General features: G+C 40.2%; 1 protein-coding gene across 1 annotated transcript in view; it reads left to right on the top strand.

The window, feature by feature from the left end:
- rfc2 (replication factor C (activator 1) 2) overlaps positions 1-12,522 on the top strand; it is a 58,462-nt gene that overhangs the window by 18,116 nt on the left and 27,824 nt on the right. Inside the window, exons 4-5 of the mRNA XM_063031478.1 lie at positions 10,355-10,396; positions 12,392-12,498. Coding sequence (XP_062887548.1) covers positions 10,355-10,396; positions 12,392-12,498 — 149 coding nt within the window. The remainder of the gene's footprint in view (positions 1-10,354; positions 10,397-12,391; positions 12,499-12,522) is intronic.

Raw genomic sequence — 12,522 nt, 5'->3', positions numbered from 1 at the left:
TAACACATTTGTCACTCATGTACTTTCGTATGCATCTCCCGCAATGCATTATGTAAACAACAAAGAATGCTTAATGAAACAATATATTTACATTATTACTCAAGTATTACTGAGATATTAAATGCACAACACTCCCAAATTCAGTTCCTTGCTGACAAGGTCAAAGAAATGGAGTTAGAGCTAGATATACTTAGAACAATCCTGGAGGCTGTATGTTTCATAGATGAGTCTTTTACTGAGGTGGTTACACCTGGAGTGCAGGCTTCAGACAACAGATGGATGACCAGCAGGAGAAGTGAGGGGAGTAAGCAGGCAGTGCAGGGTTCCCCTGTGGTTATTTCCCTCAGCAACAGGTGTGCTCCTCGGTCGGGTGGGAATGACCTATCAGGGCACTGCAGCAGCTGGCCCAGTGGCACTGTGACAGGCTCTGAGGCTCAGCAAGCAAGGGTAAAGTCAGGCAGAGCAGTAGTGATAGGAGACTCAATAGGGGGATAGACAAGAGATTCTGTGGCTGCAAAAGAGAAGCCAGGATGGTGTGTTGCCTCTCAGGTGCGAGGGTCAAGGACGTATGAGTGGCTCATGGGGGAGGGCGAACAGCCAGAGCTTGTGGTGCACACTAGCACCAGAAACAGGTAGGAAGAGGTCCTGCTCAGTAAGTATCGAATTGGGGAAGAGGCTGAAGAGAAGGATCTCCAAGGTAGTAATTTCTGGGTTACTCCCAGTTCCACATGCTTGTCGGGACAGGAATAAGATGATGAAGCAGATGAATGAGTGGCTGAGGAAGGGGTGCAGAGCCAGGGTTTCAGATTTCTGGATCATTAGAATTTCTTCTGGAAAGCTGTGACCTATACAAAAAGGACAGCTTGCACTTGAACCCATGGGGGATCAATATCCTTGCAGGCAGATTTGCTTGAGCTGTTGGGGAGGGTTTAAACTGAATAGACAGGGTGATTAGAACCGGAGTGATAGGGATGAGGATGCGGCAGTTGCTGTGCAAGTGGATACAGCGTGTGATGGGACTGTGAGGATGGTCAGGCAGTGGGTTGCGGTGAAATGTGACATGGAGGCAAAATCAAAAAGAGTGAAGAATACAGGACTGAAGGTATTTTAATGTGCATAGTGTACGGAACAGGATAGATGATCTTGTAGCACAGTTAATGATTGGCAGATATGACGTGAACATCACTGAGACATTGCTGAAAGAAGCTTGTAGTTGGGAGCTTAACATCCAAGGATACACCTTGTATCGAAAGGGCAGGCACGCAGTCATAAGGGTTGGGGTGGCTCTGTTGGCTTAAAAAAAAGTGAAATCAAATCCTTCGAAAGAGGTGACGTAGATACAGAAAATGTAGAATCCTTGTGAGTAAAGTTAAGAAATGGAAGAGTAAAAAGACCCTGATGGGAGTTACATACAGGTCTCCTGAATAGTAGCCTCGATGTGCGATATAAATTTCAATAAGAAATAGAAAAGGCATGTTATAAAGGCAATGTTATAAAAGCAATGGCTGAAGTTTCTGGGAAAAATCTGGAATGCGCAGGACAGATACATCCCAAAGAAGATGTATTCTACAGGGAGGATGAGGCAACTGTGTCCTGGATCATCTGGACAGTAAAGGTGCATATATCAGGTTACTCTTCATTGACTGCGGCTCGGCATTCAATACTATCATTCTCTCAAACTAATCAATAAGCTTTAAGTCTTAGACCTCTTTGTGCAACTGGATTCTCAATTTCCTCACTTGCTGACCCTAGTCAGTTCAAATTGGCAACCACATTTCCCCCACAATCTCCCTCAGCATAGGTGTACCACAAGGCCGTGTGCTTAGCCCTCTGCTCTACTCACTTTATACTTATGACTGTGAGGCTAAGCATAGCTTCAATGCCATATTTAAGTCTGCTAACAATACCACTGTTGTTGGCTGAATCAATGGTGGTGACGAATCAGCATTTAGGAGGGAGATTGAAAATCTGGCTGTGGTGCCATAACAACCTCTCACTCATTGTCAGCAAGACCAAGCAGGTGGTTATTGACTTCAGGAGGAAGAAACTGGAGGTCCATGAGGCAGTGCTGAATGGAGGATCAGAGATGGAGGGGGATCAGCAACTTTAATTTCCTCAGTGTTATCATTTCAGAGGACCTGTCCTGACCCAGCACGAAAGTGTAATTACAAAGAAGATACAGCAGCATCTCTACTTCCTTAGTTTACAAATATTTAGCATGACACCTAAAACTTTGACAAACTACTATAGATGTGTGGTGGAGAGTATATTGACTGGCTGCGTTACAGCCTGGCAAGGAAACACCAATGCCCTTGAAAGGAGACTTCTACAAAAAAATTAGTGGATACGGCCCAGTCCATCATGGATAAAGCCCTTCCCACCATTGAACACCTCTACATGGAGCATTGTCACAAGAAAGCAGCATCCATCATCCATCCAGGATGTGCTCTCTCCTTACTGCTGCCACCAGGAAGAATGTATAGGAGCCTCAGGACTCAAACCATTAGATTCAGGAACAGTTATTACCCTTTTACCATTAGGCTCTATGAACCAAAGGGGATAACTTCACTTGCCCCATCACTGAACTGTTTCCACAACCTATCACTTTCAAGGACTCTTTATCTCCTGTTCTTGATATTTATAGCTTACTTATTTATTATTAATTTTTCATTCTTTTTGTATTTGCACAGTTGGTTGTCTTTTTCACACTGGCACCCTGTCAGTGCTGTCTTTCATTGATTCTATTATGGTTATAGGATTTATTGAGATTTGTCCACAAGGAAATTAATATCAGTGTTGTAGAAAAATGTCTAGTTCAAAGGTAGATGTGAAAGAAATACATAGGGACCGATTCATGTGGCACTGGCAGCAGCTATTGTGGAAGAGGGCTGTTATGTTGGGGCCAGGGTTTCTTTAGACTGCTGGTACCCTTTTCCTGGCAAATTATTTTACTAGGGTTACTCACAGGAACTTCAACCAATTAGAGGGGGGTGAACTGGATGCTTAATAAGTCAAAGAAAGTGTGAATGAGTAGTGGCACAATGTAGTAAAGGGTGAATGGAAATCAAAGTGTGACAGAAAGGGTAGAAATTCAAACCAGCGTAAGCAAAAAAAATTGATATCAAAGATGAGGGCTTTAATCTGAAAGTACATAACATTTGCAACCAGGTAGATAAGTTGAGGGCACGTGGGTGAATGAAAAATGGATGGCTATGTGGGAGGGAAGGGTTAGATTGATTTTTGAGTAGGTTAAAAGGTCAGCATATCATTGTGGGCTGAAGGGCCTGTACTGAACTGTGGTGTTCTATGTTCTAAATATAAATGAATGAATTTGATTTAATAACTATTGGAGAGATGTGATTACAAAGTGACCCATACTAGGAACTTGGTCTTTCAGTTTATTTGATATTCCAAAAATGGGCAAGAAGTGGTTGATAGTGTTTTTAAGCAAGAAAAGAGATACCATGCTGGTGAGTAGTGAGTATAAATGTGTTGTTTTGTGGTGTGCAATTGGTTTGAATAGAAATATGGAAGGACAGAGAAAAGGTGTTGCTGTTGAGATTGGCCATAGACTTTCAATATATTGACCTGTAATAGGATGAAGCATAAATGGGAAATGGAAGGCACAGGAAGGATATACAATTAATCTAAGTGATTTTAAACTGTGCACTGATTGAACTAGCATAGCAAAGGCTCTGTGAGAGGAATTTATGAAGTACTTAGGAGATATTTCTTGGAGTAATGTGTTGGAGAACTCATGTGGAAACAGATTATTTTATATTTTGTCACACTAAATGAAGTAGAATTAGTAAGAGATCTTGTTAGCAAGGAAACTACAGAGTAATGATCATAACATGGTAGAAGTCAAGATGCACTTTGAGAGTGATCAAGACAGTTTAAAACGAGTGTCCTCAAATTAATTGTTGGCTAAAATGAGCTGGGACAATAAGCTGACAGAGCAGTCTGTAGAAGAGTGGTGCCAGATACTTGAAAAGCTATTGTATGATTCTAGGTAAAAATTTATATCAATCAAAAAAGAGGTACTTATTGAGGAAAAAGTGTTTGTAGTTAATATTAAAATAAATTAAGGAAATACCAAACAATGAGTTCTATAGATTCACCACCCTCTGGCTAAAGAAATTCCTCCTCATCTTTGTTCTAGATCAGGGGTAGGCAACCTTAAGCACAGATGATTTTCTAGCATGTGTTATTCATTAATTTGGGGCAAAACATAACTAGATGTATTTAAATGGATAATTCCCATATTTCAAGTTTTTTCTGGCACTTATCTGGCCCACCATCTGCTCATTAATACGCAATCCGGCCCACAGAGGCAAAAGGGTTGCTGACCCCTGTTCTAGATGGACATTGTTCTGTTCTAAGGCTGAGCTGTCTGGGCCTAGACTCACATTATTTGAAACTCCATGTCCACTTTATCGAGGCCTTTCAATATTTGGTAGGTTTCAATGAGATCACCCCATATTCTTCTAAACTCCAGTGAATACATGACCAGAGCCATCAAATATTCCTGATAAGTTGACCCTTTCATATCTGGGATCATTCTTGTAATCCTCCTCTGGATCCTCAACAATGCCAGTGCATCCTTTCTTGGATATGGGGCCTGGGTCTTCACAGTGGAGGACATTACAAGCATCTCCAGGATAACACATGGGTTATCTTCAAATAGGAAAGAAGAGCTTGCAACAATCCTTAATAAGGACAAAATCTTGGAAAAACGAATAAGGCGACATGTAGTGTACCGGTTAATGTAACACTATTACAGCACCAGTGACTTTTGGTCAATTCTGCTGTCTGCAAGACATTTGTACCATCTCTCTGTGTAGGTTAACCTTAGTAGGTTATTGAGCTGAAGGGCCTTTTACTGTGTTGTATCTCTAAATAAAATATTTAAAAAATGGGACTAAAAGTAGACAAGTTGCCAGAATTTATGGCCTGATTCCCAAGACATTAAAGGAAGTGGGTGCAAAGATAGAACTATTGGTTGAAATTTGCATTCTGGGAACATATCAGCAATTAGAATACCACAACTGTGCTTGTTTTGAATTGTGCAAACCATCGGCTACTTAGTTTAACTTGTGTTGGGAAGGTGCTGAAGTTTATAATCAAGGAAGATATAGCCATTAGAATAGCTTAAAGTAATCAAACCACATCAATGTGGTTTAATGAAAGGAAAATCAATAGTACTAAGTGCTAGCAAGGACACACCTGCTGTACTGTGTGCAGTTTTAGCTCTTATTTTAATAGATATACTAGCATTAGAGACAGTCCAAAAGAAACAGAATTAGTCACTAGAGCAAGTGTAAAGATATTTTGAGAAGGTAAGTAAATAGTTCGAAAAAGCAAACGGTGTTATGGATCAAATAACTTTAATTCTCCGTACTTCATCAAAACTCAAATGGGGAAAAATGATTGAAGTTTATATGTGGGCGTCTTGAAGATATTTGACCAAGTAGGTTCTATATAATATTTGTTAAAGTTTTTCAAAAAAAAAAATCGCTGGAAATCTGTAAAAGTTATTCTGTTGTTTAAGAAGGGAAAAAGATGACAAAAGAAAAACAGCTAACTATAGGCGTGTAAGCATAATATTGTATTAGTAAGCTGCCTGGATCATTTAGAGAAGCTTAAAGTAATCAAAGTAAGTCAACATGGCTTTGTAAATTATACTTGACAACTTACCAGAGTTCTGCAAGGTTGCAAAAGCAGAGATGACAGCCGGGAACTTGTACATGTTGTAAATTTGGAATTTTGGAAGGCAGTTGACAAACCGTCATGTGAAATGTGGTGTATAAGATCTCATGACATTAGAAGTGTGTTAGTGTGAATTCCAGATTGGTTATCAAATAGAAGGTAGGGAAGGAAAATATAAGGGTCTTTTTCATGCTGGAATGATGTAACCAGTAGATGCTCCGAGTTTCACTTTGTGGCCCTGAATTATTTATGACTTGTGTTGATGGCCTGGATGAGCTGTGACATTTAGAATCTGCAACAGGATAGGGATGGGTTGAGAGAGCAAATGAAACTTGGCAAGTGGAGTTTGAGCAATGCTGTATAGTCATGCACTTCAGTTATAGGCAGATGTAGATGAACAGAGTTATAAAGATCCAAGTGTTCTTGTGCATAAATTGCAAAGAATTAGGCCAGTGCAACAAATGGCATATTGGCCTTTACTTCAAGAAAGTTGGACATTAGAAACTATAAAGTGTTGTACAGGGTACCAGTAAGGCTACATGTGGAGTACTCTGATCAGTTTTGTTTTCCTTATTCATGGAAGGCCATACCAGTAATGAAGGTACTCAAACACAGATTTAGTAATATAATTCTGGAATGGTTGGCTTGTCACAAACGGCTAAACAAAATTCAGTTATGCAGATTTTGGATTTTGGGAATGGGGGATAATTTTATTGAAACGTAGAAGATCCTAAAAGGGGGCTACAAAAAGAGTGTAGATATGATTAAAAGAAGACTCCTGAGTGAGTGAGATCGAAGATTTAGGGGGCAGTTATTTAAAAGTGAGGTGCTGCAGGGAGGAGGTGGGGAGGCAGCTTCTCGCAGGGGTTGGTGAATCTCTGGAATTCTCTAGCCCAGTGGGCTTGGTGGTTATATCATTTGGAAATTTAAAGAGGAAGCAGATACATTTTTGGAAGATCAGAGGTCAAATAATGAGGCCAGACTCAGACTGGAGGAGCAGCACCTCATATTGTGTCTTTCTCCAACATCCAGTAATCTCTCTCTCCTCCTTCCTCCTCCTTTTCTATTCACCATTCTGGTTACCCTCTCACCCTTTCTTCTCACCTACCCCTCTCTCTCTGGTGCCTCTCTTCTTGCCCTTTTTTCCATGATCTACTATCTTCTTCTATCAGATCAATCCTCTTTCAGCCCTTTATCTGTTCCACCTATCCCCCCTCAGCTTCTTGCTTCACCCCCTTCTCTCATCCATCCACCTTCCTTCTCACCTAGTCTCACCTATCACTTGCCAGTTCCTGTACCTCAGTTGCATAAAGTTGATGATTGGTTTGGACATCAGTGAGGTAACAAGGAACAAAGGTTAGGGAAAAACAATATTTTCAGATGGGGAAAATAGCAAAGATAATGAAGGTCAGAGATGACAGCCATAGTGGAAGCTTCACTTTGTGCTGATCATTGCTTTATTTCTAGCAAATGTCAAACATTAACATAGTCATAGTCATACTTTATTAATCCCGGGGGAAATTGGTTTTCGTTACAGTTGCTCCATAAATAATAGTGATAGAACCATAAATAGTTAAATAGTAATATGTAAATTATGCCAGTAAATTATGAAATAAGCTCAGGACCAGCTTATTGGCTCAGGGTGTCTGACTCTCCAAGGGAGGAGTTGTAAAGTTTGATGGCCACAGGCAGGAATGACCTATGATGCTCTGTGCTGCAGCTCGGTGGAATGAGTCTCTGGCTGAATGTACTCCTGTGCCCACCCAGTACATTATGTAGTGGATGGGAGACATTGACCAAGATGGCATGCAACTTAGACAGCATCCTCTTTTCAGAGACCACCGTGAGAGAGCCCAGTTCCATCCCCACAACATCACTGGCCTTACGAATGAGTTTGTTGATTCTGTTGGTGTCTGCCACCCTCAGCCTGCTGCCCCAGCACACAACAGCAAACATGATAGCAGTGGCCACCACAGACTCGTAGAACATCCTCAGCATTGTCCGGCAGATGTTAAAGCATTATGCTCAGTGACAGGAGCAGACAATCACTATTCAATTATCCACATTTCTAGCAATAACCACCATAAGATCGGTTAAAGTTGCCTCTTCTAATGTGGATTAGCAAACACTTATTTGTTTCATACAAGCTTTACACATCAAAGTTGCTGGTGAACGCAGCAGGCCAGGCAGCATCTCTAGGAAGAGGTATAGTCGACATTTCGGGCCGAGACCCTTCGTCAGGACTAACTGAAGGAAAAGCTAGTAAGAGATTTGAAAGTGGGAGGGGGAGATCCAAAATGATAGGAGAAGACAGGAGGGGGAGGGATGGAGCCAAGAGCTGGACAGGTGATTGGCAAAAGGGATATGAGAGGATCATGGGACAGGAGGCCCAGGGAGAAAGGGAGACTGTATATCTAAAATAAAGTGTCTGCTGATGGTACGTTTTGGTCTTCTGCTGTTGTAACCCTCACACTTCAAGCTTTGACATGCTGTCCATTCAGAAATGCTCTTCTGCACACTGCTATTATAAAGCATGGTTATTTGAGTTGGTCGCCTTCCTGTCAGCTTGAACAACTCTGGACATTCTCCTCTGACCTCTCTTATTAACAAGGTATTTTCATCCACAGAACTGCTCACTGGATTTTTTTGTTTTATGCACCATTCTCTATAACTCTAGAGACTGCTGTGCATGAAGATCCCAGGGGAATCAGCAATTTCTGAGATACACAAACCAGCTTATCTGGCACCAACAATTACTTGATGGTCAAATTCACTTGGATCCCATTCTGATGTTTGATCTGAACAACAACTGAACCTCTTGACTATGTCTGCATGCTTTTATGTGTTGAGTTGCTGCCACATCATTGACTGATGAAGATTTGCAGTAATGAGCAGGTAGCCACTGAGTGTAGAGAAGTGGCAAATGAAGTACAATGTTGGAAAGTGTATGGTTATGCACTTTGGCAGAAGTAATAAATGGGCAGACTATTATTTAAATGGGGAAAGAATTCAAAGTTCTGAGATGCAACGGGACTTGGAGTCCTTGTACAGAATACCCTTAAGGTTAACCTCCAGGTTGAGTCGGTAGTGAAGAAGACGAATGCAATGTTGGCATTCATTTCTAGAGGAATAGAGTATAGGAGCAGGGATGTGATGTTGAGGCTCTATAAGGCGCTGGTGAGACCTCACTTGGAGTACTGTGGGCAGTTTTGGTCTCCTTATTTAAGAAAGGATGTGCTGACGTTGGAGAGGGTACAGAGAAGATTCACTAGAATGATTCCGAGAATGAGAGGGTTAACATATGAGGAACGTTTGTCCGCTCTTGGACTGTATTCCTTGGAGTTTAGAAGAATGAGGGGAGACCTCATAGACACATTTCGAATGTTGAAATGCATGGACAGGGTGGATGTGGCAAAGTTGTTTCCCATGATGGGGGAGTCTAGTACGAGAGGGCATGACTTGAGGATTGAAGAGCGCCCATTCAGAACAGAAATGCGAAGAAATTTTTTCAGCCGGAGGGTGGTGAATCTGTGGAATTTGTTGCCACGGGCAGCAGCGGAGGCCAAGTTATTGGGTGTATTTAAGGCAGCGATTGATAGGTATCTGAGTAGCCAGGGCATCAAAGGTTATGGTGAGAAGGCGGGGGAGTGGGACTAAATGGGAGAATGGATCAGCTCATGATAAAATGGCGGAGCAGACTCGATGGGCCGAATGGCTGATTTCTGCTCCTTTGTCTTATGGTCTTATGATCTTATGGCTAGTTTTCACACCTGGACAATGTACTGCGGAATGGTAGCAGTGCATCTGACATCTTTTGCAGTTGGACGGAGCAAAGTTTCCATTATATCATGACCTGAGGAATCAGGTATACTTTGTTCAGTTTTATGCTGCCAATGGCTGATACATCTAGCAGGGCCTCATTAATTCAAAAGAAATTAATGTCCTTCACTAAACGTTTGTTTTATAAATAGTATTTTAATATAAAGATTCATTAAAATATATTCAACTTTTTAAAACTTTGTAGATTTTTTAGTTTAATAATTGTTTTTCATCTGTCTCTGTTAATGGTTCAGGTCACAAAAATTCACCTTTATGGAATTAATAAATCACTACCAAAACAGCTTGAAATACAGAATAAAAATTAACTCATCAGGAATTTATTTAAGTATAGATACCCAAATAATCTCAAAATCTGAAAGAAACAAATTTTATCAATGATTGTCAAGGGTTTGTGTTACTGATATGTGATATGGATGGTTTTGTAGACTGTAACAAGGGAGTGTATTCTACTGTACACAATGTAAAAGGTCTTCCAAATGTGTGGAAACAGGTTGTTCGTGTTTGCCTATTTTTACTTACAGTCTGCTGTGCTCCATGGAGTAACCATAGTCAGTTCAGTAAGATGTTGGAACAAGAAGTCCCATGATCGCATAGCATAGGAACAACAGGCTTTTCAGCCTACAATAATTTCTGTTGCAATGAATACCAAGTGAGCAATGTGTTGAATTTATGGCTCATTATTGCATGTTAATTTAACATTTCATCACAATATATTTGAAAGCTCTGGAATATGCAGAATTGCAGAACTTGTAAATAAATGCTGGTTGCAGTTAATTGAGAAAATCCATTTCATCACTTTCAACAGGTTTTTGCCAGAGAAGGAAATGTACCAAACATCATTATTGCAGTGAGTTTGAATTATCTTTCTTTTTCGTAAATGAATGTATAATAACATATTGAGCTGATTTTTTTTGAAACAACTTAAATTGTGAGAAAGACACATGTGACCACTGTGAAGATGTGATAGATCTGAAGAATAATTATGTTCCAATCTTCAAGAAAAGGAACTTGGTTAACTTTATAAGTTGTGATAGATTCATTATATTCATTGTGTACGTTACATATCTTTTCTGTTCCTAGATCTATGTATCTATTGTTCATGTCATTTAATTTTTCTGCATTGATTGTCTATCGTTTCTTGCTGTAGTACATTTCATGTACAACCGTTTTCGCTTGTTCTCATGGGTTTGACAAGAATTGCTGCTATTTTTACATTCATCTCATTCCTTTTGATTAAGAGTATGTACGTTTTCTTTAAACATGGCACAAATTTTCCAGTTGCCAAATTACCTGAGTTGAGGCGGGGTGGGGGGGGGGGGTGCGGTGGTTGGTGAGGTTAGTGACCCAGATTGTGTTGCCTTTGTTAAAACCTCCTTTTGCCCATTCTGCACCTGTGCATGTAAATTTCTCCTGATAGTCTAAGCATTTATTTGCATGTAACTAAAGTGTTTGACATAGTACTATTAATTCCTAATGTTGAGGCCACTATGCTTGCGAAATCCAGTACTGATATTGATGGAAAGCCATTGTTGATTTTTCTCACATTTTGTTTCTCTATTGGGTGAAGATCTTCAACTGCCACAATGAACAATTGTTTATGTACAATTCCTTTGGTCATTTGGAAAAATATCTGAAATACCACTGATGAATCTATCTACGGCCTCCTCTGCTGTCAAGATGAAGCCTCACTCAGGTTGGAGGAACAACACCTTATATTCTGTCTGGGTAGCCTCCAACCTGATGGCATGAACATTGACTTCTCTAACTTGCGTTAATGTCCCACCTCCCCTTCGTACCCCATCCGTTATTTATTTATTATTAATTTTTTTCTCTCTCCTTTTTCTCCCTCTGTACCTCTCACTATACTTGATCCTCTCATATCCTTTTGCCTATCAACTTTCCAGCTCTTAGCTCCATCCCTCCCCCTCCTGTCTTCTCCTATCATTTTGGGTCTCTTCCCCCCCCCCCCACTTTCAAATCCTTTACTATCTCTTCCTTCAGTTAGTCCTGACGAAGAGTCTCGGCCCGAAACGTCGACCGTACCTCTTCCTATAGATGCTGCGTTCACCAGCAATTTTTATGTGTGCTGCTTGAAATACCACTTTGCCTGTTAAGAATGAGAAGAATTGCTCCCCTTTGCCTAAGAAATGTACGTTGGAGCTGACTTATTGGGAAAAACACCACTTTCATTATACAGCAGGAGGCATTTAGTAGTGTACTAGTAGTAGTGTTGCTTTATGAGGACAGATATGTACAGGTGCTACTAGTTCAATTAATTTAGCAACAGTTTTATTCCATCTTTTAAAATGCGCAACTTGGGTTTTATTTATTCAGGATGCGTGGGTGTTGTTGGCTATCTGAACATTTATTGCTAAATTGCCCGAAACTGAGTGACTAGCCAGGCCAGATCTGGCAGTTATTAATTAATCATGTTGGTGGCTCTGGAGTCTCTTTTAAGCCAGGCTATTTCCTCCTTGATAGGATATTATGAATTAGAATTTTTATATCAATTTTAATACAATTACTGATATTATTTACTTATTTCAGATTCAATTAGTTTTCCTAGCAGCTATAGAAGAAATGAAACTCTTAAATGGATTATTAATCTCAGTGGCTGGATACAGCTAACTGGAGCATATGCTACTATATCTAAATAATCATCGTGCTTATCTTCCATGTAACAATCAAATTTCTTTTAGTATTTATTAAGAGAATTTATTGTTGCTGAATGCCAGTTCTTAATGCTTTTTCTCAGCTTCTATGTCCTGATTCTACTTTGAGTGAATTGCTTAATCTTTTGCTTACTTTCAGTTGTTAGTCATTTATTTTTAACTTTACCCAGGGTCCACCTGGCACTGGAAAAACAACCAGCATCTTGTGCTTGGCACGTGCACTTTTGGGTCCTGCACTAAAAGATGCGGTGCTTGAACTCAACGCTTCAAATGATCGGTAGGGTTTTTAAAATTTATCTGA

The sequence above is a fragment of the Mobula hypostoma genome, chromosome 23 (assembly GCF_963921235.1).
Source record: "Mobula hypostoma chromosome 23, sMobHyp1.1, whole genome shotgun sequence".
Classification (NCBI taxonomy): domain Eukaryota; kingdom Metazoa; phylum Chordata; class Chondrichthyes; order Myliobatiformes; family Myliobatidae; genus Mobula; species Mobula hypostoma.
This window is presented reverse-complemented; position numbering and strand designations above follow the sequence as displayed.